The sequence below is a fragment of the Lampetra planeri genome, chromosome 5, assembly GCF_965212315.1.
Source record: "Lampetra planeri chromosome 5, kcLamPlan1.2.h2, whole genome shotgun sequence".
Taxonomy (NCBI): Eukaryota; Metazoa; Chordata; class Hyperoartia; order Petromyzontiformes; family Petromyzontidae; genus Lampetra; species Lampetra planeri.
Window position 1 is genome coordinate 19,312,498 of NC_136111.1, and position 27,997 is coordinate 19,340,494.

At 47.7% G+C, this 27,997-nt stretch overlaps 1 protein-coding gene across 4 annotated transcripts; it reads left to right on the forward strand.

Moving 5' to 3' along the window:
- The first annotated feature begins 2,330 nt into the window (after window positions 1-2,330).
- Window positions 2,331-26,950, forward strand: LOC144719103 (mitochondrial Rho GTPase 1-like). 4 transcript variants are annotated; one of them, XM_078594940.1, is made up of 21 exons: window positions 2,331-2,605; window positions 5,080-5,138; window positions 6,518-6,599; window positions 6,902-6,945; window positions 7,980-8,033; window positions 8,926-8,978; window positions 9,630-9,738; window positions 10,376-10,477; window positions 11,557-11,655; window positions 12,062-12,170; window positions 13,004-13,124; window positions 13,752-13,836; window positions 14,187-14,332; window positions 15,121-15,221; window positions 16,152-16,282; window positions 16,938-17,021; window positions 18,199-18,321; window positions 19,186-19,394; window positions 21,475-21,597; window positions 24,850-24,981; window positions 26,452-26,950. In XM_078594940.1, exons 1-21 carry the CDS (start codon window positions 2,563-2,565, stop codon window positions 26,570-26,572), a joined length of 2,130 nt encoding a protein of 709 aa, XP_078451066.1. In that variant the 5' UTR covers window positions 2,331-2,562; the 3' UTR covers window positions 26,573-26,950. The 4 variants fall into 4 exon arrangements, with proteins under 4 accessions (XP_078451066.1, XP_078451063.1, XP_078451064.1 ...); XM_078594937.1 differs by lacking the exon at window positions 24,850-24,981; XM_078594938.1 differs by lacking the exon at window positions 24,850-24,981 and having other exon boundaries at window positions 5,085-5,138.
- Window positions 26,951-27,997: the final 1,047 nt, after the last annotated feature.

The window sequence follows — 27,997 nt, forward strand, 5'->3', positions numbered from 1 at the left end:
CCACCACGTGCGCCACCACCACCACGTGCGCCACCACCACCACCACGTGCGCCACCACCACCACCACGTGCGCCACCACCACCACGTGCGCCACCACCACCACCACCACGTGCGCCACCACCACCACCACCACCACCACGTGCGCCACCACCACCACCACGTGCGCCACCACCACCACGTGCGCCACCACCACCACCACGTGCGCCACCACCACCACCACGTGCGCCACCACCACCACCACCACCACGTGCGCCACCACCACCACCACGTGCGCCACCACCACCACCACGTGCGCCACCACCACCACCACCACGTGCGGCCACCACCACCACCACCACCACCACGTGCGCCACCACCACGTGCGCCACCACCACGTGCGCCACCACCACCACGTGCGCCACCACCACCACGTGCGCCACCACCACCACCACGTGCGCCACCACCACCACCACCACATGCGCCACCACCACATGCGCCACCACCACATGCGCCACCACCACCACGTGCGCCACCACCACCACGTGCGCCACCACCACCACCACCACGTGCGCCACCACCACCATGTGCGCCACTACCACCACGTGCGCCACCACCACCACCACGTGCGCCACCACCACCACGTGCGCCACCACCACCACCACCAAGTGCGCCACCACCACCACGTGCGCCACCACCACCACCACCACCACGTGCGCCACCACCACCACCACGTGCGCCACCACCACCACGTGCGCCACCACCACCACGTGCGCCACCACGTGCGCCACCACCACGTGCGCCACCACGTGCGCCACCACCACCACCACGTGCGCCACCACCACCACGTGCGCCACCACCACCACCACGTGCGCCACCACCACCACGTGCGCCACCACCACGTGCGCCACCACCACGTGCGCCACCACCACCACGTGCGCCACCACCACCACGTGCGCCACCACCACCACGTGCGCCACCACCACCACGTGCGCCACCACCACCACGTGCGCCACCACCACCACGTGCGCCACCACCACCACCACGTGCGCCACTACGTGCGCCACCACCACCACGTGCGCCACCACCACCACGTGCGCCACCACCACCACCACCACCACGTGCACCACCACCACCACCACGTGCGCCACCACCACCACCACGTGCGCCACCACCACCACGTGCGCCACCACCACCACCACGTGCGCCACCACCACCACCACGTGCGCCACCACCACCACGTGCGCCACCACCACCACCACCACGTGCGCCACCACCACCACCACGTGCGCCACCACCACCACCACGTGCGCCACCACCATCACCACCACCACGTGCGCCACCACCACCACGTGCGCCACCACCACCACCACCACGTGCGTCACCACCACCACGTGCGTCACCACCACCACGTGCGCCACCACCACCACGTGCGCCACCACCACCACGTGCGCCACCACCACCACGTGCGCCACCACCACCACGTGCGCCACCACCACCACGTGCGCCACCACCACGTGCGCCACCACCACCACGTGCGCCACCACCACCACGTGCGCCACCACCACCACGTGCGCCACCACCACCACCACCACGTGCGCCACCACCACCACCACGTGCGCCACCACCACCACCACCACGTGCGCCACCACCACCACCACCACGTGCGCCACCACCACCACCACGTGCGCCACCACCACCACCACGTGCGCCACCACCACCACCACGTGCGCCACCACCACCACGTGCGCCACCACCACCACCACCACCACGTGCGCCACCACCACCACCACGTGCGCCACCACCACCACCACGTGCGCCACCACCACCACCACGTGCGCCACCACCACCACCACCACGTGCGCCACCACCACCACCACCACGTGCGCCACCACCACCACCACGTGCGCCACCACCACCACCACGTGCGCCACCACCACCACCACGTGCGCCACCACCACCACCACGTGCGCCACCACCACCACCACGTGCGCCACCACCACCACCACGTGCGCCACCACCACCACCACGTGCGCCACCACCACCACCACGTACGCCACCACCACCACCACCACGTGCGCCACCACCACCACCACGTGCGCCACATGCCCGCCAGCGCCCCTAGTGGGACGCCCTTCTTGCCCGCCCGCTCGCTCACCACCGGCAATCCCGAGCCCTTGAACGGCGGCAATCTGGCGAAACGAGAATATTCTCAACCGCGATGTCGCCACAGTCGCACTATTCTTGAATTGTCCTTCAGCCTCCGCCGTATATATTTAAAACATTTTTTTTACCAACAAATCTTTGAAGCCACCGCCGTGGTGGGAAAAGCGGCTGCCGCCGCCGCCGCCGCCGCCGCCGCCGCCTGCCGGGATAGGCGCGCCCCAGGGCGGCCGAGCTTCTAGGCGAGGCGCGGTGTGCCCGACGCCTGGGCCTAGCGGCTCGACCTTGGGTCCGTGAAGTTGGCGTTCTTGAAGCACATCGCAGTCTGATTTCTGTTGAAAGGATTGGCGGTGGGGCTGAGGAGGTTGGGGCTGAGGAGGAGGGGGTTGGTTTTGGGAGAATTCCACGGAATCTACGTTGAACATGGGCGTGAGGAAAGACGTGAGGATCCTGCTGCTGGGAGAACGTGAGTTCATGAAATGTTGGCCAGAGTGGTCGATGGGGCCTTTTTGTGTTTGTTATGTCAGTGTCGTCTGACCTCTGCGTTTGGTTGAGTGTTTTAAAACGAACATATGTACTGCGTCTATCAAGGTAATTTTTTACAAGTCCTCGTCCTTAATGCCCCACTCGTTTGTTGAGTTATGAGGTTAGAAAGCCGAGAGCGGCGTTTTTTTGTGATGGAGAGTTGTATGGACGGAGCGGCGGTGTGACATTGATGCATTGAGGAGGTCGAAGGTGGCTTCCTAAATGACGCCAAGTCCCCAAAGAGTGATGGGTGAAGATGTTGACGAGTTTGAATGTGGAATCATTGTTGTTTGTCCTTCCTACGATCAGTACGGTGCGAAAGAAGGTCAACGTGCCTACATCGTTACCACCACCACTCTTGAGCGATTATTGACGAGGTTAAATTGGGGATTTCGTAATCATCACCGTTTCTTGTTGGGGAGTGGTGAAGATGTGTGATGAGATGATAGGTAGATTCACAGTTACATACCTGTACAATCCATACAGTTTATCCCGTATTCTTGTACAGGTAAATTTAGTTTTCAGGTCCATACGGCGTACATCCGTTTCAATAGGGAAATGTTTAGTTTTTGTCTATTTGTGTTTCCCCCTTGTGATGGGACTTTTTAGGATGAACGTTGAGATTTATAAGGGCAATAATGTCTGAATTGGTCTGTAATGAGTTGAGGGCACTGATAATGGGTTTTTGACAGGTTTGCGGTTATCCCATTGTGAGGAGAGGCTATTATTGGTGGATATCTTGTTGAGGAGTTGTCAAGATGTTTGACGGTTAGGTTGAAGATGAGTTAAAGTTGTGAGTTATGACAAGCAGTTCAATGATCTCAGTTTATTTGTTGAGGTGTGGTGAAGGTTAGTCCTAAGCTGACGAATGCTATACGTTGTGTTGCTTAGATGTCTAATCTGCATTTTGAAGAGTGATGAAATTTTATTTATTTTCGCCAGAATGTGGATTCCTAATCGTCTCGTTACATGGTGATGTTGGGTGATCGTTCAGGTTGGAGGTGAAGGTTTAATCCAGATTCTTTTTAGTAAAAAAATATCACGTTGGATGATGAATTTGTCAGGCAAATCGTCATTTACTAGTTCAGTAATCCCAGCTTCGTGTTGAATAGTGGTATTGAGAAGTGATTAATTGGATGAGGCTGTTGATCAGCCTGGCTTTTTGAACCAGCCTATAATATGTACAGAGTTATGACAAATCATCCAGGATACACCAGATCCCTTCCGTTCCCAGAAACTAAGTAGAATCGAGACCTTAAACCGTGCTTGGTTGGGCCGACCAACCCAACGTGTAACACGGGTTGTTGTTTGCTGCGGAGCTGAATGAGGACAGCAGAGAATAGTGCAGCAACATCTTTAGTTTTACCGACCTTCTCTGCTCCCACATCTATTTATCCTCGTCCTTCACCAACCCATATTGACCAGCACGGTGAAGTATGGCTCAACAACCCCCACAACCTGCAGAGGTGGGGAGGCCCTTGTAGATTACCAAAGAGGGGCTTGTGCTTGTTCATGTGCGTGTTTAGAGTGGTGAACCAACAAGGCTGAAAGCCCTGCTTCCCATTGAGGAGCGGCGATGTTGAGTGATGGTTAATTGATTGATAATGCTGGTGCCTTGAATGACTGAGAGTGTTGTACAGAGCTGGGATCACTCTTGTCGTACCAGGGTCGACACGAACGATGACACACGTGCACTTTGGGCTGTCCATGCGATGTCCGCTGTACTATCTCCGGTCGTGTTTCATTGTATGTACAGTATTTCAAACAAACTTGAGCCGGATAATGTCACACTGTTCGATATGCAGACTTCTCTTTACGGTGATATTGCAGTCGCCCACAGGGAGACAGCTTTGCAGTTAAGATCTAAATTTGGATGGTGATGTTGCCATACAATTACTTGCTCTTTTGAATTACGTCACAGCATCGTGAACCTTCATGTGATGACAGGTGAAACACGTTATTACAGTATGAAAAATGCCATTTGTTTGACCAGCAAACCCCGAGTCTCAAGACTATTTTTCAGATGGGACCTGCATTGGGACGGTTGAACAATTTCACAACATGTGTTTGGCATGTGGGAGGAATTCGGACTATCTCAAAGCTTCACCATAAATTTAAATTCAAGAATTGTTTTCTCTTACGCCAGATCTTGCCGCCTCCAAGCCTTTAGTGAGACTTTAGCCTCTGAACTCCTGCATTCATCTAAAGGATGACCACCCCCCTCTCTTCTAGCCAAAGGCCATTGCAGTATATTCCAGGCGTCAATGTGAGTTTGATCACCGTTATCTTATGTTCTGGTGGTACTGTACAAAGTTATTGTTGTCAGTTCCGTGGTTTTTATTTCTGTTTTCTGTCACCTTTCCGATTCCCTATGAACGCCTCGTCAAAACCGACCCCTGTGCACCGATGCCCCAGCCAAGGTGGGGAAGACCTCCTTGATTATGACCCTTGTCAGCGAGGAGTTCCCAGAAGAGGTGAGACCTCAATTGATGGGTGGGGTTTAATTGCCACCGCTTAAGCTCGCACAGTGCTTTGTTCAAGGTCATAAGATAAAACTTGTTGTTGTAGTTCACGTGATAAAACTTAAACTATTTATATGTCTCCTGTTACGTAACATTACTCATGTTACTGCCGCTAGGGTGAATCAACCAACTACGAAGTCTTTGTTAAACATGGGTACACATTTTTTGCATGTCGTTATGCTTAGGAGTTTATTATGTACTGCACAATGTACAGTAGTTGGTACTTTAATCGGATTTATTGGGTTACGATGCATCTGTGCTGTATTTTGTGGAATTTTTTACGACAATGCTACTCCAAGGAAAATAATGGATGAGCAATTTACGAACGACCTGATCTATGAACGTCCTCTGGTCTAGGCTCTAAAGAAAGCTGTCTGGTGTGGATCAATCAGTTTCAAAGACAATGCATATACTGTCAGAACATGTGTTTTTGTTTGCATGTTCACCACAAGTATATGTGGTTAATGCAGACATGATTCCTTGCAAAGGTTTCAGTTTGGTGTTTTAACATCTTAACACCTGTTTTATTGCCAGAAAGGGGAAAACCCTATTATCATGTTTTAACAGTGCACTGATATTTAGTGTGAATCATTTGGAGAGGTGAAATAGTTTGTAAATTAGTTATCGGTTAAAATGTTTATTTCAAAAAGAGTATGCAGATTTTCTCTAGTTGTAGAATGCAGTCTTCGGTTAATGAGTTGCAAATTTCCAAGCACACACTGTGTGGCTGAATTGACCCATTCAGTACAGACCTCTGTCCAGGATCTATTATATTGGCTACTTTAGTGTTGACAAAGTCTACTTTATCTTGTGCAATAAGTGAAAACCGTAGAAATTCTAATGTGCTCGTTTATTAATTATGATAAAATATGTATCTTAGTGACTAGTCATATGTAATCATGACTTTAACTATATTCCTGTGGAGAGACTAATTTAGACCATAGAATGTGGAATTGCCAACACTGGCTCAGGACGGCCAATGGAGATGATTGCCATATAATGCTCTCTTAAGTATTGAGACAGTCCTTTGTGCAGTATGTGAATATTGGTTGCCATGAGTACGCACCGAGAGGTGGGTCAGTATCAAGGCTTAATTTCGAGTTCGGTCTGTCTGGGTTGGTGAGCCAGAATATATTTCTACACCCAACACACCATATCCAGTTTCCATCTTGCTATGGCTGTGGCTACTAGTCCCGTGCCTACTCGACTTTACCAGCGATCCAGAAAATGTTTCACATGCCTACTCAGTTTACCCACGACCCCGAAAATATTCAGCTGGAAATTATGCCCTGGCTGGTGCTGTGTGTCGTACGTGATCACGTGTTGCGCAGGTGCCTCATCGAGCGGAGGAGATCACCATACCAGCAGACGTCACGCCGGAAAAGGTCCCTACGCACATTGTGGACTACTCGGGTATGACGTAGTGAATCGACGGAACGTTTTGCACACAGCAAAGAGAAAAAGGCTGAGGGACGGAAGATGAGAAGGCTGGAAAGGAAAAGTGGAAGATGGTGAAATATGAGGAAAGAATGGAATAGGAAACGGTGGAAAATGATGTGACAGGCAGAGAGGGAGTATGCGAGTGTGAGAGAGGGAGAGCATGTACTGTAACCTTGAAACAGAATCAATGTTTATTGTGCAGATTGATGATAGCGTCAATTAGTAAAATGGTGTTGGCCACAAATTGACACGCGTTTGACGCTTACTCTTTACAGACATCGAACAGACCGATGAAGAACTACAGGAGGAGATTCTCCGGGTGAGTGTATTTTTTTTAACTTGCAAGGGAAACCTGTATAAAGCCAGATTCAATATATACGTGCACATTGGCTGACACACTTGTCTTCTAGACCTGGGAAATAAGCTCACAAATGAAATGTGTCCTCCTGCTGCAAAGTCATTGAGTAGCCATCAAGCTGTTCCCATGTTTCCTGACACATTTCTATTACTTTCTATAAATATTTGTTCAATGTCGCACTCCCACACGTTAACTTGGAACGGGCGGGCAGTGCATTTATTAAACGGGGTGTGGCCAAAAACTGTACTGAATTACATCGTGCACACCGGGGGGTCACAGAGACCTCGCTAAGTTGTACACCGTAAAGTGCTGACAATTGTACCCATAGGCAGCAGAACAGGATTTTTTTTGTCACAGTTCCTTTTTTTCTATTTCAGCAAATTTTTGGTTAAATATAATCTGGTCAAGGGGGTTTCTTTAGTAAAACACAAAGAAATAACTAACCCCTTGGCTTCTGTGTCATCTATATTAGCATGTCCTAGTGGGATTTGTAAAAAAAAAAAAGTCAATTGTTGCTTTTATCACATACATTTCGAGGGTTAAAACATTTTTTACGTTTGTGAGCCTGCTGCTAAAAATGTTGTTGCTGTTTAATGAGCAAATCGCATTAAGTACTTTATTTAGGCAGATTAGACTCCAACTTACTGCTGCATTAATCCCACCAAGCTGTGGCCTTTTCCCAAGATTAAATAAAACATTGGCAAAGTGCTTCTTTTTAAACATGATATTGAACCGCTGGGTGAAATAACATTCTAGCAATGCAGACCGTAAATATGGAAGTGCTCGCTCCTCATCTGCCTTTGGCACAGGTTTATTTTTAGCAACTGAATTGAGTTGAATCTTGATTTGAAGCGTTCGTGACTGCAGGAATCCATACTCTTTTTGGCTCTTTCGGTAAAGTCACGTAGGTATTTTATTTTATTTTTCTACCTACGTGACTTTACCGAAAGAACCAAAGAGTATGAATTGAGTTGATTGCCTCTCTCCGCTTCTAGGCTCACGTGGTGTGCGTGGTCTATGCAGTGGACGACCAGGATTCCATTGAGAAGGTAAATGCCAGCTGTGGAAATTGTGCTAATAATATTGATGTATTATTATTATTAACTTGGTTAAACTGTGCTTCAACGAGATGTACGCCTGTTACCCTTACCATTTAGCCATGAGCTGCAAAATCCGTGAACATGTTTGCTTGCCTTTCTGGCACAAATCGTCCACTGAAAGCTCCATCATGTGAATACTCAACGTAAAATTAGAAAATTCTAAACAATGAGAAAAATACATGCATATTTACCTACTATGTATAGTTCTTTAAAATTTAAAAATAAAAGCAAGTTGTGGCTGTGAGTTAGTTGTTGTATGCAAGTGCAAAGAGACGCGTTGTTGAGTTGTAACTTGAATGTAGTGATGGAGTCGAGTGTGCATATTGCTTCAGGGAGGTTCTTCAAGAGGTGTGGTGCTGCAAATGAGAAAGATCTGTCCCCCCGTGGTTTTGTGTTTGGTTTATGGTGGTTGGAGGAACAAAGTGATCTGTTATCAATAAATAACGATGGTTCACTCACAACCAATTTCTTTGTCCCCAACAGAGTAAGGTTATATTTGTCTACGGCAACCGTATAATCATTGCACTGTTATGCATCTAAAATTAGTGTTTGCAATGGTAAAGTTAAAGAAACTTGAGCTGCCTCGAGAGTGGAAAGATGCCTGACTCAAGTGACTTCATAAGTAGTTGGGTGATGTGGACGTTTATTTTGAATCGAGGCAACGTTTATATTTAAACTAAACACTTTATTGTGTTATTTATATTCCATGGATAGGTATGCAGCTATTTGTCTGTTGTGTGTTGTGCGCATCAACGACAAAAATAGTTGCGATTCAGACTCTGTGGGGAATCTGCAGACCTTGGTTTCTTCCACAAGACTACTGAAAATATCTGTGTTGCAGATCACGAGCAAGTGGGTGCCGCTGATAATCGAAACCGTCGGCAAAGATGGAAGGTACCCACCACTGCATTAGGGCCACATCTTTATTGACTCTTCGTTGAGCCTTTATTTTATAACAGATTTAATCACCTTGCTATCCACTTTGAGGGCGCAACGTGAGATCGGGGCGATTTGCAATCGATAGGTTCCGAGTTCAAATCATCCCAAGCAGGCCGCTAAGATAATTACCAATTTGTAGGGAAGTCAACAGAATTCGTGCTATGGATAAACTGGTCCTTGGAAAAGGAATAAGGAATTTCCACCACTGGCTCAGGACTGTAAATTTGTAGATGAGTGCAGCATCATTCTCGGTGAAGTGGATTTTTTTTTACTTTTGTTGATATTTTTTTAAACTTGCAATTTTAGTAACTGACCAATGTTTTGCTTTTTGTAGACTGCTCATGTGAGGTATGTCTCGTGTTGATGGGAGTTTTTCGTATTGCTGGGTCCTGTTAACACAGTCGGAGGTTCGTGCTACAGGTCATGCGTCAGTGGGTGGTTTGTGATGGTGTTTCTGTTTTGGTGGTGCCAAGTGTTGGTAATGTTTAAATGTTGGTAGGAGGTCAGTGTTATGGATGTGTGTTGGTGTGCATATGTTGGTTTGTGATGATACATTGGTAGAAGGTTTTTATGTGGAGGTATGATGAGGGTGCCACGTGCATGCAGGATACCCGTAATCCTCGTGGGAAACAAGACGGACTTGGTGGAGCAGAGCTCAATGGAGGCCATTCTTCCCATCATGAACCAGTACTCCGACATTGAAGCATGTGTGGAGGTACGGACCGCCATCCTTTACCTGGGCTCTTCAGCTGGTGGTCTGTGGGCCAGATGTGAACTGGGAAGGCTTTTAGATACAGATTAATGAGATGAAAGAAAAGCAAACACGATCTAGAGATGGGCGAGTTGTAGGCGTGATGTTAGTAGTTACATGTTTGAACGTTAAGACGTCACGACACCGTGTGACGCCATAATATCCGTACACGTAACATAAGACGTCATGTGGCTCACTACACGTGCATCAATCGCATGTGCACGAATCAATGTTTTCCCATCTGTCAAATTTGCATGTAATCGTTTCACGTCTCTGGCAGGCACTTAAGGCTTGACCAGTCACCACATGGTTGAAAAACAAATTCAATTTAAATAAAATCACGTCTCTAAAGCTCGATTATCCATCGAATTGCAAGAAGAAGTGGTGAATTGTTAAACTAATTTCTTTAAATAACTACTTTTTGTGTTGAGTTTTTTGTCCTTTCCTCACACCTCCGATTAGCACAGTTGGCTATATACGGTGCGAAGGAAGTTCAACATGCATACGTACACATACGTCACACCTCTTAATCGTGACGCCCTAGTCAAGTCGAGCACATGCGTTGACTGACAGCCGACCGACCGCCTGGCGCGTGTTGCAGTGTTCGGCACGGGTGCTGCGCAACATCTCGGAGGTTTTCTACTATGCTCAGAAGGCGGTGCTGCATCCCACGGGGCCCCTCTACTCGCCGGAGGAGAAACAGGTCCAGTTCCGCGCCCACTCAAATATCTGAGCTCCCCACACCCACAGATCTACGCTCTGCAACACTAGATGCGCATTTGCAGTCGAGATATAATAATTCATCATTCACAATCCTTTTCCAATTCACTGCTGGATGAAGGCTTCCTCACCCCGTGTCAGACATGGGAGCTATTTGACCATAATTCGTCGCACTGGTCGGTGTGGGTCGGTGAAAAATTGGTGCCCAGAATCGGTGAAGATATTATGTTAGACATCGCCGGGAATCAGTCTCATATTGCCAGGTTCAAAGGAGAGTGCACGAAAACCACTGAACTGCTGTTTCACAGTGCTACCAAATACCCCCACACAAATTGCACTCCCCTGTTACCTGCATAATATGTGAACACTGGGTGTTTTTTGTATTATTTTTCACTTTTTAAAGCACAGTTGTGGAAAATTCAATATAGGGGCCTCTTCTTTGATTTTCCATGGCAAGTTTATTGCATTTCATTTTTGGTTCGTTTAAATTTGTGGTTTCAGACTTTCGCCAATGATAGTCCATTTGTGCTATTGGAATCTTGGCTCAGATTGAAGGACATTTCAAGTTCAGATCCACCTACATACTGTCAGGCCAAACATGGTGTTGCTGAGCAAAACTGAAGTGACATCAGCTATCCTTTAGCAGTCTGTCTTAGTCTCCACACTGCTGCTTCTTCATATGAGCTCAAGAGTGAACAGTTTTCTTTGAGCTTACCCACCTCTTAAAACCAATGCCTGCAATGTGGTCAGTTATTTCTGATCTGGCACGGACCATAAACCCTTATCCTTGAGAACCAGGTTTAAATATCAAAATCTAACCCAGTCTCTCAGCGGTGCTGGTTGGGTGTTATTGGCACTGTCATTACACATCCAGCTATTCATTTGTATGCTCTTATTTTTTATCCCTTGTAGCCTGTGACCACTGCGACAAATCTGGCTTCTGCTCTTGCTGCCTCAATGCTTTGCCATCCCTAAGTTGCTATGGTCAATTGTTTGTTAACTAAGTTAAAAGTGTTTTGTTAGTTGCGATGGTTTGTGAATGATGTGTGTATGCATCTGCAGCTGAGGCCGGGGTGTGTGAAGGCTCTCACCCGAATCTTCAGGATCTCGGATCAGGACAACGATGGGCTGCTCAATGACACGGAGATCAACTACTTCCAGGTCAGAGGGCATTGCTGTGTCCAGCACATAGGTCAACACTTCAAATGAACTCCTTTAAATGACAGTTAGTAGTTGCACATTTAAAAGGCCGTTTCTTAATTTCTAAAAATGAGGTTAAAGACATTCCTTTGCCGGTTAAGAAAAGTGGGCTGGAGTAGGACGTCACTCGAAGGAACGATGGCGTTGGGGTCAAGACTAATGACAGAGTTGCAGCTACGGAGCAACGAAATCAGTTGGTATGTAGGTGCTCGGTGGATTGTTGTATCACTCGACCATGGGAGATGGTGTACACTTGGGTAATCCTTCATCTGGCAGTGGATTGATAATGGCTGATGATGATATGAATCAAGCGGTGATTCCTGGCTCACTTTGTGCTCTTCACTTGTGCTGCGTTACGCGCTTACAGAAAACCTGCTACAAGTCGCCCCTGGCTCCCCATACGCTGGAGGACGTCAAGAACGTGGTGAGGAAGAACACGACCAACGGCGTGCTGGCTGGCGCCCTCACCTTGGAAGGTGAGGCGTCCCCCGTTTGTTCTTAGCAATCGCTCACCAGCGCACCCCTCACCATCTAAACAATAACATTCCTTTATTGGTGCTCTCATTCAGCAAATGTTAAAAACGCCGCACCTTGTACCAGTTTGGTTCGTGTGTCTCTGCTTATGTGTTTATGTCTGTGTGTGTAAAGTCTATAAGCACTCCCAAATAACTACCTGAGTTTGATTTTAGGCCACAATATCTTGATTGTAGAATTGTTTCTGCGTATAGTTTTTGGCTTACACGAGGTAAAGTCAGTCATAAATGAGTGATTAATCAGCATTATGATTAAATTCAGCATGGAACCGGTGCTGGTGTGATCTCATTAATGCACCATAGTGACCTTAGTAATAGTTCAGATTCGGAATCTTTATTTATCCTGGTGGAATCTGATAAGCTATGAAGCTCTTTTTCACAGATGTCTAGTAGTTGTTTGCTACCAGCATGTTATGACTCATTTGGTCGAGCATCACGGATCCCAGTCGTTCGACCACGAGATCAGATCCCAGCCAGTCTACTGGGCCTCAATGTCATCATCACCATCGTCTTATGCAAACACTACTCCCCACCATAAAAATGATGCCTTTCATCGCTGGCTCAGGATCATCAATGATTATGAGCACCATCCAGCACTCATTCAAGCAAGAGACCAATTTTACTTTCGAACAGCACTTGCCCTAACAGTCTTATCGGAGCTACAAATAGAGGGGGGGGGACCGTTGTGTTTTTGTGCAGTTATTGCGAACGTGAATGATATTCACCGCTCCCTGCCTCTCGTGTCCGGTTCCGTGTCGCATGCTGCTCACCGCCAGGCTTCCTGTTCCTGCACACGCTGTTTGTGCAGCGCGGGCGGCACGAGACGACATGGACGGCGTTGCGCCGCTTCGGCTACGACGAGGGCCTGGATCTCACTGATGAGTACCTCTACCCGTCGTGAGTGGCCTGCTGAGCCCACTGCCACCGGGGTGCTGGGGTGGGAGGGGGGGGGCAGGGCGGGTGAGGGTGGCGCTGAAAGTCGCTTTTGCAGAAATCTCGTCGAAAATTGTTTATATTTAAGCCGAGGTCTTCAACCCAGATTTTATGGTGGGCTGCAACAAGAACGGGCATGTGCTGGTGGGCTACGTGACGTCATGTAATGTAATGTTTGCACATGTGACCATTAATCAGTGCATCTTGTTACCAGCTCTCTTTCCTGTTTATCTCGCTTCCGCCTCACTCATCTTAATTTCTCTATACTGTAGTTCGGCGTGCCATAACTCTCAGCAGGCAACTCCACGTGCCTTCTGGCCTAGGGGCTGCCTGTTGAAAAACCCTCGTTTAAAGACACAATCCAAGAAAAACCCTAACCACTCACTATTTAATTATGAACGAAAGCCTTGTGTCCTGGGATGTCCAACACAAGCGTTGTTAATTAGTAAAACAGTTTTAAGGCATGGCCAAGCACCATGCCATAGCATTATAGTGGCAAGACTGCAGTTATGTTGCGTTAAAATGGATGTCACATTGACGTCAAGGTGATTTAATCGTGTATGGTCTGGCGTCCTCTTTGACCTCCCGCAGGCTCAAGGTTCCTTCCGACTGCACGACCGAGCTCAACCACCACGCCTACAACTTTCTGCAGAGGATCTTTGAAAAGCATGACCTGGTACGAATGGCACTCCACTGCCTGCCTCCCACGTGGCCTCTGCGTATAGTCTGCATACGTGCGTGCCTATTGAATATCCATCGCTGGGGCAGGCTGTGCTGTGAGAGCGTGATTTACTCGCAGTTGCAAGTGCTGTGAGTTTGTCGATTGTGGCGGTCAACTCGGCCAATATTTCCACTGTAGTTGATAAAATGCATCGTGCACACAGTTGAATTAAAGATATTTTAAAAGTGATTATTTTCTGTCGTTTGGTGGTAGACAGGTTGTTAGTGGATTGGAAACTGTCAATATTTTCTCGTTTAACTTCATGGTTTTTGTATTCATTTCCTGCCTGGTGTGTACGTTGAAAGGACCGCGACGGGGCGCTGAGCCTGGAGGAGCTGAAGGAGCTGTTCGGAGTGTTTCCCTACATGCCCTGGGGGCCCGACGTCAATCACACGGTGCTCACCAACGAGCGAGGATGGATCACCCAGCAGGGATACCTGGCGCAGTGGACGTGAGTACCCGGCCCTCCTGGGGTCGGCCAATGAATCAATAAATTCGTTGATCGATCATCTCATTAAAAAAACGACAACAAGGATGGTGAGGGAGTCATTTTGCAGTATCAAGCACTGTAATATCAACCTGGTTTGCCCAAGTTTGATTGCTGCCTATGACTAACATCAGTGGCAAGTGCTATCTGAGCCAGTGCTGCGACCCCTCCCTTTTACACAACCCGCACTGACTATTGCATGGTCTCGCAAACACCCATAACCCAGAACGGTATGGAGAGGTCTTCATTCAGTAGTGGTTTGACCAAGGATTTTTTTCCTGCAAAGAAGTTAAATCCACACCCTATCATGCACAGCTTTACGATGCATGCGCTTGAGGTTACTGAACAAAGACCCTTCAAGTGTGACCTGCAAACACATTTAATGTCCACAACGCGCGTGATAATGCATTTCCCCGTTAGAGATGCATTTAGCATGAATTTTGTATGTCTTAAATGACTATTATACATTCATTACCCTCGGAGAATGTCAGGCAAAGGTTTCCAGCTTGTTTCTTATCAAATACAGATTTCCACAGGTAAACCTAGAGCAGAAGAGAATGCTTCATTGTGTACTTTCGACAGCAGCAAAGCCTAATTAGAATACACAACTACATGCATTGGAAAACAGAATTACAAAACGTGGTGATTTTGTCGAGGCTAAGAGGCAGGGCTGGAAAAAGTGGGATCGGTATGACATTAGAGTTATCTCGTTCTGTCCTCCTTCCCTCGTCATCGCGTTGTTTCGCGTGCAGGCTCACGGCGTACCTAGACGTGCACCGATGCCTCGAGTACCTGGGACACTTGGGGTACCCGCTCCTCGCCGACCAGCCCTCCCAGGCCTCGGCAATCACAGGTGACACGACTCTTTACCGTCAACCACAATCCATCAACTTTTCTTAACATTTACAGTTAACACCTTAACCCTTCCTTGACCATTCATCCTCGGAACTTATCGATGAATTGTCACGATTCGGTTAAAGAATTGTTCCTTGGTTGTTTCGGTTTTATCGTTTATTTTTTAACGTTTCTCGATCTTTCTGCCTCGTTTGTACAATTTTGTCGTCTCCCTTAACATTAGCATCTTATTGACATATATTTTGCACGTGTAAATTATTATTTTTCACGCACATAACTTGTTGCAAATCGCAAGAAACTATTTTAATCGATGAGCCGATAAATCGTCACATCCCTAACTTACAGGTGACACTTCACCTGCGCCAACTCACACTCTTAGCGCTTACAACGTTAAACTCTACACGCCGCACTCTCATCCCTTAAACATCATGGCCATTAAGTAGGACCTTCGAAGTCAGGTGGTGTGGACTGTGTTGTGCTTGCGTGACCCTGACAAATTAGAGGCAGTGATGTGTTGGAAGTGTGTGGTGGTGGTGGCGGCCTCAGCACAATGTACGCATGTACGTATGTTGAATTTCTTTCGCACCGTACGTAGACAACCGTGCTAATCGGAGGTGCGCGGGGGGACGGACAACAAACTAAATACAAACGCAGTTTTCGAGAAATGAGGTTTCAATATACATTTGAAAGTGGATAGCTCCAGTGGCTTCCTGATATCGGAAGGAAGAGCGTTTCAGTCGGCCGCAGAAGCACGTCTGAGCGCGCGGTGCAGAGTATGTATGTTGAACTTTTTTTTGCACCGTACGTAGGCAGCCGTGCTTATCGGAGCAGTGACTGTTAGCCAAAAGCCGCCACTGCGAGGGTGATCGGAGGTTGCGTTATGAATTCGCCGAGATGACCCGTCCGCCTTGTCGCGCTCGCACTGCAGTGACGCGAGACAAGAAGCTGGATCTGACGAAGAAGCAAACGCAGCGGAACGCGTTCCTGTGCAACGTTTTTGGCGTGCGAGGAGCTGGAAAGAGTGCGTTCCTGCAAGCCTTCCTGGGGAAGAACCTGTCCGTAAGTATTTGTAAACGTTTCACGATGATTTAAGTCGTAGGAATGTAAAGGAAACATTTAGTTTGGTCGTTTTTTTCACCGCGGAATTCTTCGTCTAATAATAGTCCCCCACTTGGCATGCAACGATCCACTCATTTATTGGTTGAATTTTTTTTTTTATGCTAGCGATACGTGCAATGAAGTGTGCCTGAAAGAATCTTTATTTGATATGTATGCGAATTATATGTCCATTAAGAATAGCGTAGCGAACAACATTTTACCAGAATGATAAACACGAGACGAAAAATTATCAATTCTTAAAATTAATCGTGACCCTGAGTTGTGACATGGTGTAGCTGTTTGTGTGAATCGCTGCAGGGCTTGTATGTATGTATGTTGAACTTCTTTCACACCACCGTACATAGCCAACCATGCAAATCAGAGGTACGGGAGAAGTACAGCAAAATCGAACAAAAAAAGCAGCTTAATCCCCATGCCCAGCTGAGCGGATCGTTGGGCACCATTCTTCTGCAATGGTAGTGCTGACCCAATGGGCAGAATGTCCATTTTTCTAAGGCGAGCGCCGCAGTCTCACATCACAGGACGATCACCGTTGGATGTCCCGCGTTAGCGTGCGCAAAAAACCCAGTCGGCGAATTCCGCCTTTGTCGTTCAGAGGCAGAAGCGCATCCGGGAGGAGCACCGGTCGCTGTACGCCATCAACGCCCTCTCCATCTACGGACACGACAAGTACCTGCTGGTGGGTGTGACTCGCTCAGCCTCGTTTCAATCGTCGTCTGTCTGCTGCCCCTTATTTTTCCGCAATGATGGGGCGTGATGATATCATCGGTTGCTTTTCATCTTCTTTCACGTGGTTGATGTAGATGCAGAGCAATGGCTACAATTTCACATTCGGGTGGTCAAGCGAGATAACCGCGTTAGGAGCAGCGGAGTGTATCACTGTAATGTCTCCTTCGTATTTTTGGATCGGGCATTGCGATATTGTTTGGTCTGTTCCAGATGACCACAGTCGCAGACTGGAGAGTTTTTTTAATCTTCCTTTTGTGCATCAGGTATCTGCATCTGCCATGGTTTGTGCGGATGCAATTTAGGGTGGACCATGTGCTTTGTGGAAGATCAAATCCAGGGATCTTCTGCTTTTCATAAACTGCCCGTGAAACGTTGACAACAAACCCGAACTCAATTTCTATCAAATTTGGCATTTTAATTAAACCAAAGTCGATTTAAAGAAATCCGTAGTAAATGCTATTGATGCCACCATATCTTATCATCACTTGCTTCTGCTCGGTGTCGTAAAAGCGATAGCCAATTGGCAAGGTCAGCAAAACAAGATAAATATATTTGACTTGGTCCTATATCTTCCTGTCTACTCATACGGTCTGTCTCCTTGTCTGGCTGTGCCATCTCTCTTTCTACCTCTCTGTTCCTGTTTGCCCATTCCCCTATCTGACCAGAGGGGAATGGGCGGCATGGTGGCAAGATGTTAACTACCTCGCCCGGTATACAGGAGGTCGTGGGTTTGTTCCCGACCCTGACGCCTGTATATTTGGATCAATACGTAGGCTTTCGCGACCAATATCATCAATAATCGAGGTTTTTTGGGTTAGATCGCTATCGAACCCATTTGTCTCCTTGGAAGCGTGGATTTTTTGCCGAGTCTTCCAGTTTTTCCCTCCACATTTTAGAATCAATGTGCGTTTAGAGTGTTTGGCTGCTATAAATTTACACGCGAGAAACCACTAAGTTGAACTATCATTTGTGGTCAGGTCGCATTCTGAAAAGAGCTATATAGTTCAGTGGGCCTTACCTTGCAAATAAAAAATAGTTTCAATAGATTAGTTTTAGTTATCTGCCTGTGCGCCCCGTCTCAATGTCATCCTGTGCTCTGTCCCGTGCTTCCTGCCGCCATCGCTCAGATGCATGAAATCGACACGGACTCGGAGTTCCTGGCATCGGGCGACGTGCGCTGCGATGTCGCCTGCCTCCTCTACAATGTGGACGACCCCCACTCCTTCGAGTACTGTGCTCGCATCTTCAAGGTTGCCCGCACCGCATGAGCCGTGTCAGCCAGCGACGTGGCCGAGCGTGTTTTCCTGTTCGCCGCTTGTTGCAGAGGTTTCGTGGTTAAGAGGCCTAGCGGGCCTGTGCCCCTGGTTGATGCACTGCGGGTGTGTTTAGTTTAGATACACCGCCACCTGCTTCGCGGTGGACGAGAAAAAGATCCCGCGACGTTCATCAAAGAGGCGACTAGTGTGCGCGGGCGCCACCGTCCACAAATTTGCCAAATTTGGAAGTTTACTCCAAAATTACTTTATCTAGGTAGCAAAAAAACCGTGTCAGAATAAGAATATTTATTAACGCTGGAGGATAACTATGAGCTATAAAACAGTTTTTAACAGATGTCCGGTCACATTGCCCCCCTACTGGCAAACTATACTTGTCTGTGAAACTTAACGCCTTTATGATATCCTTGCGTTATAAGAACGGCACAAATACCAGATGTACCAAATTTAAATGAGTAAACCAGAACGCCACTTTCGTCTGACGCTTTTGACGATGCGTTCAGTGAAACTGTGCTCATCTTAAACGTCTCCGTTAAGCTCAATTTGGGAATCTGTTAACATTGTGGTGAATGTAGCGCCTCTCTTGGCTACCGGGATCCCTTGATCCCATAACGTACAGCATACAGACTGCGAAAACACTCCTTATAACGCTCCCCATTTAATGAATGCCATCGTGAGCATAAAAATGTAATTTAAATCCGATGAAGTGATTCACCTTTCTGTTCCTACTGTTTGGCACTTGCCTTCCGACTCAGCTCGCACGCTCACCGCCTTCTTCCTCACCTGCCCGTACGCACACGCACACACACCCACACGCACTCACACACCCACCGTGGTCAGCAACACTTCCTGGACAGCCGCGTGCCGTGCGTGGTGGTGGCTACAAAGTCGGACCTCGGCGCCGTCAAGCAGCTGCACGGGCTGAGCCCCACCGAGTTCTGCCGCAAGCACCGGCTGCCCCTGCCGGCGCCCTTCACGCCCGGTGTCGGTGACGCCGAAACACCGTGCCGCGACATCTTCCTCAAGCTGCTCACGGTCGCCATCTATCCGTGCGTAGCGTCTGGCTAGCTTGTTGGCACCGTGACCCTGTGGGGGGGAAAGGGGAGGGGGAGTTGGAGGGTGGAAGTGTGGCTTGACAGCACTTTAATTAGCATGTTTGGCCACGCTGGGTGCGAAAGAAGTTCAACATATGTACATACAGCACTGGTGAGGCAGCGAAGGTTGGTGGGTCTTGCAAATGTTGGGAAGTTCCCTTACTGTGGGCGTCATGAGAATGTGGTATGGAAAATGTGCGGACTAATATTATCTGTCCATTCTCTACGGGAGACAGTGTCACTCCCCTCACTTGTGTGGGTTTCCTCCGGGTGCTTCAGTTTTTTTGCCGCATGTAAACACTCATTAATTGGCTGATAACACCTTAATATGTAGAGGGTCGCAGAGCTTTGGGGTAGGGAGGTGGGGAGGAAATGGCGCGCCGGCTCACTACCTCTCGGTGGCTCCTCGTGCCTCTGAGTCATTTACTCAATTCGAGAGCGAGCGAATACCGTGCGCGTTACAAATTGGTGCAGCGGGGGTCTGTGGTCCTGGTGTTTTGGTGGTTATTTTTAAAAAAATCACGTTTGCTAGGTGAACATTATTCATTGCTATTAACGTTGATCATGAGTGTGTGAACTGTCCACTAGTGGGGAGACATGAGAAGCCTAACATACTTACGTTTTTATTGTATTAAGTTTTTATTGTAACAAGAACGCATGCCCGTTTCAACACTCCAACATACTTATTTATAATTCATTAACGTGTTGATAAACCCTGTTATAAACAAAACTGCAAAGGTACTTTTTTTTTCCTGTGAAGGAATTGAAGATGGTAAATATCGTACGCTATGTACGGTTTTGGTTATGTTGGTAATGTTGAACGATTCTCTAAGTCGATGCCCCTAGGCCTTTAATGCAAAGGCGGTGACGTGGTGGCGAGATGTTATCTTCCTCACCTGGTACGCAGGAGGTCGTGGGTTCGATCCCGACCCTGACTCCTGTATATTTAGAGTTCGCATGTTCTCCCCGTGGTCACGTGTATTTTTCTGCAGGTCCTCTTGTTTTTCTCTCCACATTGAGAAAATTGCAATTGGATTATTTGGCTGCGACTATAAATTCCCACATTTGATAAGCTACATCGATGAGCTATCACGTGGGGCCAGGTCTCCTCTGAAAAAGAGCTCATCGCTCAGTGGGCTTCTTGTGTTTATTTAGTTCACTTATTTGAGTGTGAGAAAACAGTGGGAACTCGAGTAAAGTCAGTAGGTGACAGGTGACAAGTTACTGTACTGTGTGAGGAGAGAAAAATCGCTGTCGTGTAATGTAGCAACTGCACCGTTAAAGTGAGAGCAGACGGCCAGGAGTGAACACAGAGTAATACAATCCGGAGCGAGAATCTTGCGAACAGCAGCCGTGATCGTAGTTGTAGCAGAGAGAGACGGAGAATATGAATGAACGCTGGGATAGTGGCTTCAGTGAGTTAGTAAATAGTTGTCCACTCGATAGACAGCTGTACACAGGAATCCGTCTGACTGACCCGGGAATGTTTGTGGAGCTCCATCAAACATTTAACAAAAGTCCAGATCTGACATCACGATTCCGAATTTCGTCTTCAAACGTGCGTCAATGGGTGGTGTGGTGTTTGGGGAAAGCACTGCGATGTGGTGTTGATGACCCAGGTTTTGAGTTGTGACCATGCTGCATAAGACAAGTGGCCGTTTGGTATCTGAACATGGTGTGGGTCACCATCACCCCTGGGTAGTGCAGCGGTGCATCAGGATGAACCGAATTTGCCCCGACACACCACAAGGTTAATCAACGGTCTCTTGCCTTTTTTTAAACTTACTTTCTTACTTCCTGTGATTCCGTAAAGCGGTCGTGCGTTCCTTATCAATGTTTTTACTGTTTTGCTTTGGTTAAAACTGGGTGTTCATGTTTTCATGGTTCTGGATCAGAACGACACTTGGTTTAACACCTTGACTGCTGCCCAAGAATTTCGACATTTTCCCTGAAGCCAACAACTTTTTCCTCCTCTTTTCTGTGTGGGAGCGCGTGCATTTTTGTCTTTTGGTTTTGTCGTTGTGTCTTCCTGCAGCCACTCCCAGTTAGACTGCCTGTGTAACTGCAACAAGTGTACACTCTGCGTGTGTCAAAACCTGCTGGGCTCAGCCCTGCTGCGAGGCCTCCGAAGCCGCCTCCTCGCCTCCCTGCGCTCCAGGTCCTCCCTGCACCTGCCCGCTCTACTCGCCCTTCTCTCGCTCTCCCTCCTCCTCCACGCGCACGCACGGCCGCTGCGTCCGTGACTCTGCTGCCCTCCTTCTTCTCGTGCCCCCCCCCTTCACCCAACCAAATCTTCGCGGTCGCCCCTCACGAAGTAATTAGGCCGTGTGCGCAATTGAGCGATTAAAACTAAACTATTTCAACAAAAACTTTTTATTTTACCAGGAAAGGCCCACTGAGCGATATGGCTCTTTTTCAGAAGTGACCTGGCCACAATTTTATAGCGCAACGAAGTGGCTTATCACGTGGGAATTTAGCGCGGCCAAATATTCTAAACGCATTTACATAAACGAGGAGGGACAAACTGGAGGGCCCAGAGAAGCATGCAAACTCCATATATACATGTGTTGGGGTCGGGATCGAACCCACGATCTGTATACCAGGCGAGGTCGTTATCATCTTTGCCACCGTAGTGCCTTAAACTCGAATCTTTGTGTCACGATAGATGTATTGAACGATAGGTTGTGTGAATCGATATTTTTAGTGGTGCATGAAATGCATATGCAAGTTACATGCTACCATACCTATTGGCTATTAAGATGAACACGACAGAGAGAGACTGACGGTGCAAGTGAGATTTAAAAATAAATGTTATTGAATAGAATTGTGACCGTCAAAGTTTAACAATTCGTGTATCATCGGCGAGTGAGGTGCTGAATTGCTACATGCCTTGGAGGGACATAACGTCGCCTTGGTTAAAATAGAATGTTATGCTCGCTTTACGTGTACTGAATTATCCACGTAAAAATCGATGGTTTCCAATTCACATCCTGTATGTTTGTGGTTTTTCCACAACTATAGAATTAGATTGATACTACTATTGCGCTGTAGATTCATACCACTGCACACACAATATTTATACTGCTATATATTTCACATATTTAGCAAGAGAAAACATTTGTTATTTTTGAGAATTGCATTGTGAATCTGATTTGTGACAATTCGTAGAATTGTGGAGGGGTGCAGCGTTACATCCCTAACTTCTCATCACTGCCTCTTATCTCAATTTCTCATCAGCATCCTTGTCCCATTTTCTTCTTAATCTCACACTCTGTGATTATTATCGAGTTCTGTTTATCTGACGATGTCATTCATCGCTTCCGTAGTGTGTCCTCTATCAAATTCCTGCTCAAATGTAGTCAAGAAGAATCACGTGACAGTCGATCTCTATAATGCCTCTATAATACTTTTAACACTTTAATTGTTTTTCTGTTAACCCATTCCCCACCCTCCCCCCACTCTAAACCTCTCGGATATTCCACTGAGCCTCATTTATGTCTGCCAAACATTCAATGGCCTGCCCATATTGGTGATGACGTTGCTGGGACGCGGATGTGAAAAAATACTTCTGTGGCGAACGTGGGATACGGTGATCACAAGCGAGAGCGCTCTCGCTCAGCCGTGCAAACGGCTGTAAATGTGGAGTGAGTGTGTCGACCACGTTGCTCAGGGGACCGATGGCCTCATTGGAGCACTGAGACCGAACCTGAAGTCTGGGTTCTTCAAATCCAGCTCTCAATTATTGCTAATGCAACTTGTTGCATCGAGCGAGTTTGATGGTTCCAGCGTGGTCACCCAACTCTGCATGTTTTTTTTTAACGTAAGCCTATTCTGGAGTACACTGGGAGTACACTGGGAGTGGAATAGTGTAAACAGGAAGGCTTCTTCGCAATTCTGGCTGATCGACTGATGAAGCTGGTTGTTGTAATCACCAGCGAAACGTCGTACTCGATATGTAAATGTTCTGGGTTTACTCTCCAACACACCGGTATGCTGAAGTAGTAACTAATTGGCACATTTTGTTTATGTCACAACTTACTAATTAACTGTGTCAGGTGGTGGCGGATTTAACGACACGTTTATATTTACGCAATCTAACCTAAACAACCTTTATTATCGTTTCATGGTGTATCTTCCGTGTCCATTGAGCAATACGACAAAGTGAGTTCATGTGCATGATTACGTCACTGCACATAGATCTGTGTTTATGTATGAATGCTTAAAGTTTGTGGAAACCAAAATAAGATAAAGGTAGAAACAAAACAGGCAACAGTTACTCTGCAGTTGTGTTAAATTGGTCCGATGTTTGTTAGATTTCTCCACTTTGACCACTTTATAAACATGGTTGCTATCCCCTATCTGCCACTGTTTATTCTTTTCTTTGCCCTTTGTGTCCCCTCTCCTCCGTGTGTCATCAGGCCACTCGTCTCTGCGCATTTCCTCTGGGTTGCTCTCTGTCTCTTTCTGTTGCACATCGCTTCGCTCTGTCGTTAAGTGCGAACCGCGCAGAAACCCTCAACGGATGTTCTTTCCTCCCCATTCCCCGCGCCCTCCATCGTCGCTGACCCGACGGGCGGCAGGTGTTACGCGTGGAAGGATTTTGGTTCTTATCGGACCGTAGACTGGTGGCTGTAGATCTTCTGCGGATCAATAGATGGACGTAGCTCTGGTTTGTCACGAGGGTTGAGCGTCGTGCATTTTTTTCTCGAACACGGCGAGTTCTCTGTCAATGCTTGGTCATTATCTGTGGATGAACCCTTTTTTTTCCACCTGTAAAGCTTACCACATGTTGCCTGGAGCCAGCTTAATGTTGCTTGGCAACCTATGGACTTGGGCAACCAATTTTATTTTCACACACCGGGCAAAAACCTCATTGAAATTAATTGGCCGTGTGCATTGATAGGAAAATTATATACCAACGATGATTACAACGTTTTGACCTGGTTGCTGAGGGCCATAAGGCAGCAGAAGGCAGCAGAATCTACTTAAGAGTTGTTGGAAATATTAACAACACTTGTTGACAGAGCTGTGGTTCCAGTCTCCGTGCTCTGTGATCTGAACGCAGCCCGGCCCATCAACAACAAGATGACCATATTAATTTGCAATTGACTTGAATACAAATGTCACATTCAATGAATGAAAACCCCCATCATGTTACAATAAAATCGTTGATTAACACTGAGGGCTAAATTAAGGCATGCCACTGTTTGGGGAGAGACCGGGCTTATCGTGTTATCGGAATCACCTTTGTGGGTTGCTGGACCTTTCCAAACCCACCCCTTGGCCACCGCCTCTCCCGTACCTACCCTGACCCCCTACCTTGCCCCTTGCCCCTCGCCCCTCCCCAAACTAAAACGCCCGAGCTGACCCGGTCGTCTCGCCGTGTGGTGCGCGCCGTCACGCCGCCAAGGTTGTGGGATTGTCTGGAGGAGCTGGGAGTGATAGTCCTGTCCAGCGGGGAGCGGCGAGGCCCCCCGCACCAGGTGCACGCTGTCGCGCTAGGCGAAGGGAGCGCCTTCTTGGGAGTGTCACTCCCTCGAAGGTAACCCTCGCCCCCCCCGTTCGTCAACCCTCCCCCCCCCCCCCCAAGCCTCACCTTTCACCCCAACCACAGCCCATTTCCTCACTTCTCTTCTCCTACACCCCCACCCCCGATCACACCGCCTGCCACATTGTCTAGGGCACGGCAAGGGGGGTTGGTGTCTCTTGAGCACGTTTGTCAGTTGGATGATCACTGAATGAATTAATTGGGTTGACATTTAACTGCTGCTGCAGACTAATCACTGGATCCACTGTGTGCGTGCAGAGAGGTGGGATAGTGGTAGAGGTCTCGGTGATCTGGGCTCAATTACTTGCCATAATTCTCAACCTGAACTTTGCTCGGTTGGCCTTAGATTGACTCCGCTTTACGTGAGTACCTCGAATTATGGTGGTATGGTGACCTCCCGTATGCCAAACATTCATGAACGAAATTGATCAAACATCCAGAGTCTTGAGGCTTTCCTGGCCAAATAAAGGGCATTGCTTATGATTGTTGTTCCTGTTTAACTATGATAGACAAAGACCGTGGTGTTGGTGCTACTATCTCTTCAATCCATGCTAGCATAAACATGCTCACAAAGAACAGTTGTCCTGGTAGTCTAAACAGCTAAAGAGGCACATTTTTACATTTAAAGAGAGTGCCAGGCATTATCAATGAGACGCTTGCAGCTTTTGTGTGTGCTTGCACTTTAATGTTTCACCGTTTTTCACGTTTTCTGCTTTGCACTTTGATGTTCCACCGTTTTCCGCTTTGTTTTCTTGCTTGCGTTGCCGCTTCTTATTTAATGTCTGTGAGGTTTGTTAAAGTTATTTTTTATATTATTGGAAATAACAGTCTGTTGTTGCTCAGCTAAATTTATTGAGCACGTGTGTGTGTGTGTGCAGGGTTGGACTAACTAATAATGAGTCTGTGGACAGTTAGAAGGGTACTTTAACTATTAGGCCCCATCCATGTGGAGGTCCTGCTCTGCATTTTGTGTCAAGCATCAGACCCTTCCTGTGCTGAAGCCTCCCCAGTGTCTTTGTGTTTCCGTACATTTGGAAGCAAGCAATAAGTCGCATCCCAGTCACTCGTGATTCTCCAAAAAATTGGTTCTGCACTTAATTTGTCTATATTCCACCTGGTGGCAGCACGGATTGGAAAGTGTTGTAGCCGAAGCTGTTTAACAAAGGTCACTTGGAATAGATCTCATAGGTAGCTCTTTGGTATCCACTTCCCCGGGCCATTTTCTTAACAGAAAATGTTGCTCTGCTCAGGGATAGATAAGACGAGATTAAAGTAAGCAAAATATATAGCCAGAATTAGCTACTCTGTTTTATGGTCTGCCTTGTGTCCTGGTTTCTGGCCCAGCACAGCAATGGTCTGCTTGCAACTAGTCATGGAAAAAGGTCACGCCCATAAGCTAATCTATGGGCATGCCCATAAGCTAATCTGTGGGCGTGCACATCTGGATGCCTGTTTGTGACGCAGGCATTGGCGGGAGTGCGAGGCGCGGGGCTCGTCCGTGTGGCTTCGCGCCAGCATCGGGGCCGCCATGATCGCGCTGCTCGGCCTGGGTGTTTACCGCGCGCTCGTGCGGACACAGCGGTGACCAGCGAGTGCCGTGAACACCGCCGGGCCCCCCCCCCCCCCCCTCCACCACACCCCCATCACCGTGGACCCACTGCGGTCGTAGTTCCGCGAGACACGACCAGAGGCACCTTGGAGGGAGTCTGGACGTGCATCGCCCCATGTCCTGGAGTCCTCGTAACCGACGTTACTACACTTACGCTGATGGGAAGTGGGGAGGGGGGGATGCACAAAACGACCCCCAGCATGAGTGCGACGACGACAACGACGACAACAGCAAGAAGTGCCTGTGCTTCACGAACCCATCGAGAGAGCGGTGTCCAAGGGAACAAGCGTAGCTCAGTGGCCCTCTTGGTAAAGTTGGTCACCGTTGTCGGCGGGTAATGGAAGTTTAAACGACCTAATAGGTCTTCTTGGTTCTTTCGGTAAAGTCACGTAGAAGGGAAGTAATAAAATAATAAAAATAAAACATAATAAAACAATTCTCACGACGTTTCGGCCACAACGCAAGCATCCTCAGGATGGCTGCTTGCGTTGTGGCCGAAACGTCGTGAGAATTGTTTTATTATGTTTTATTTTTATTATTTTATTACTTCCCTTCTACGTGACTTTACCGAAAGAACCAAGAAGATGAATCCCTGCAGTCACGAAAGCTTTAAATCGAGACCTAATAGGTTTTCTTTATTGCCTGACGTGCTCGTCCCCATCGATTTGTATATTCAGTGATGAGCACGGGGACTTGAGAAAATGCCAAGAGGTTTGGAAGTGGTCTGACCTACAAGGTGCATGGCTGAATGTTGCCCATATCGCACAGGAAATCCGTAAAGAGTGAGCGCCTCGATTGTTGAACCCTCTGGTGTCAAGCGAACGAGCATGATAAATGAACTTAAAACGAATGTTACATTTTTCTTCCGTACATTTTGATTTTAAACATTACTCTGGAATCCCTTGTGTTATTTTTGTTGTAAAATGCATTTCTCTATTTTGCCATAAGTGGTCTCTCCTCACTTGATGTGGCATATATTGCACTGTACTGGAAGTGCTTTAAGACATCGTTACTGATTATGCTTTTTAGTGACGCCACACCGTGAAAAATGAAACGTCCCTCGACTCGAGTAGCTTACGATTATATCATGTTGTGTTCGAGGAACATGTCTGTGTGCTTTTAGAACGACGAAGGCTTCCATTGGAGAGCTGCGATGAAGACATGATGAAGACAGATGCTGCAGGCAGTCAGGCAGGCGGTTGCTAGCAGTGGAGAATTGTTTACGTTTGCTGGTAGTGCACTAATGGTCAAAGCATATTTTATTTGAAGATGCCAAAGTCACTTTTTAAGCTATTTATGTTCACAACAGGGGAGTGCATTTCTTCAAATAACTTTAAAACCACACCACTGATGGGAGGTTGATTTGTGTTTGCGTGCCAGAAAATTGTAATTGGCATGGGT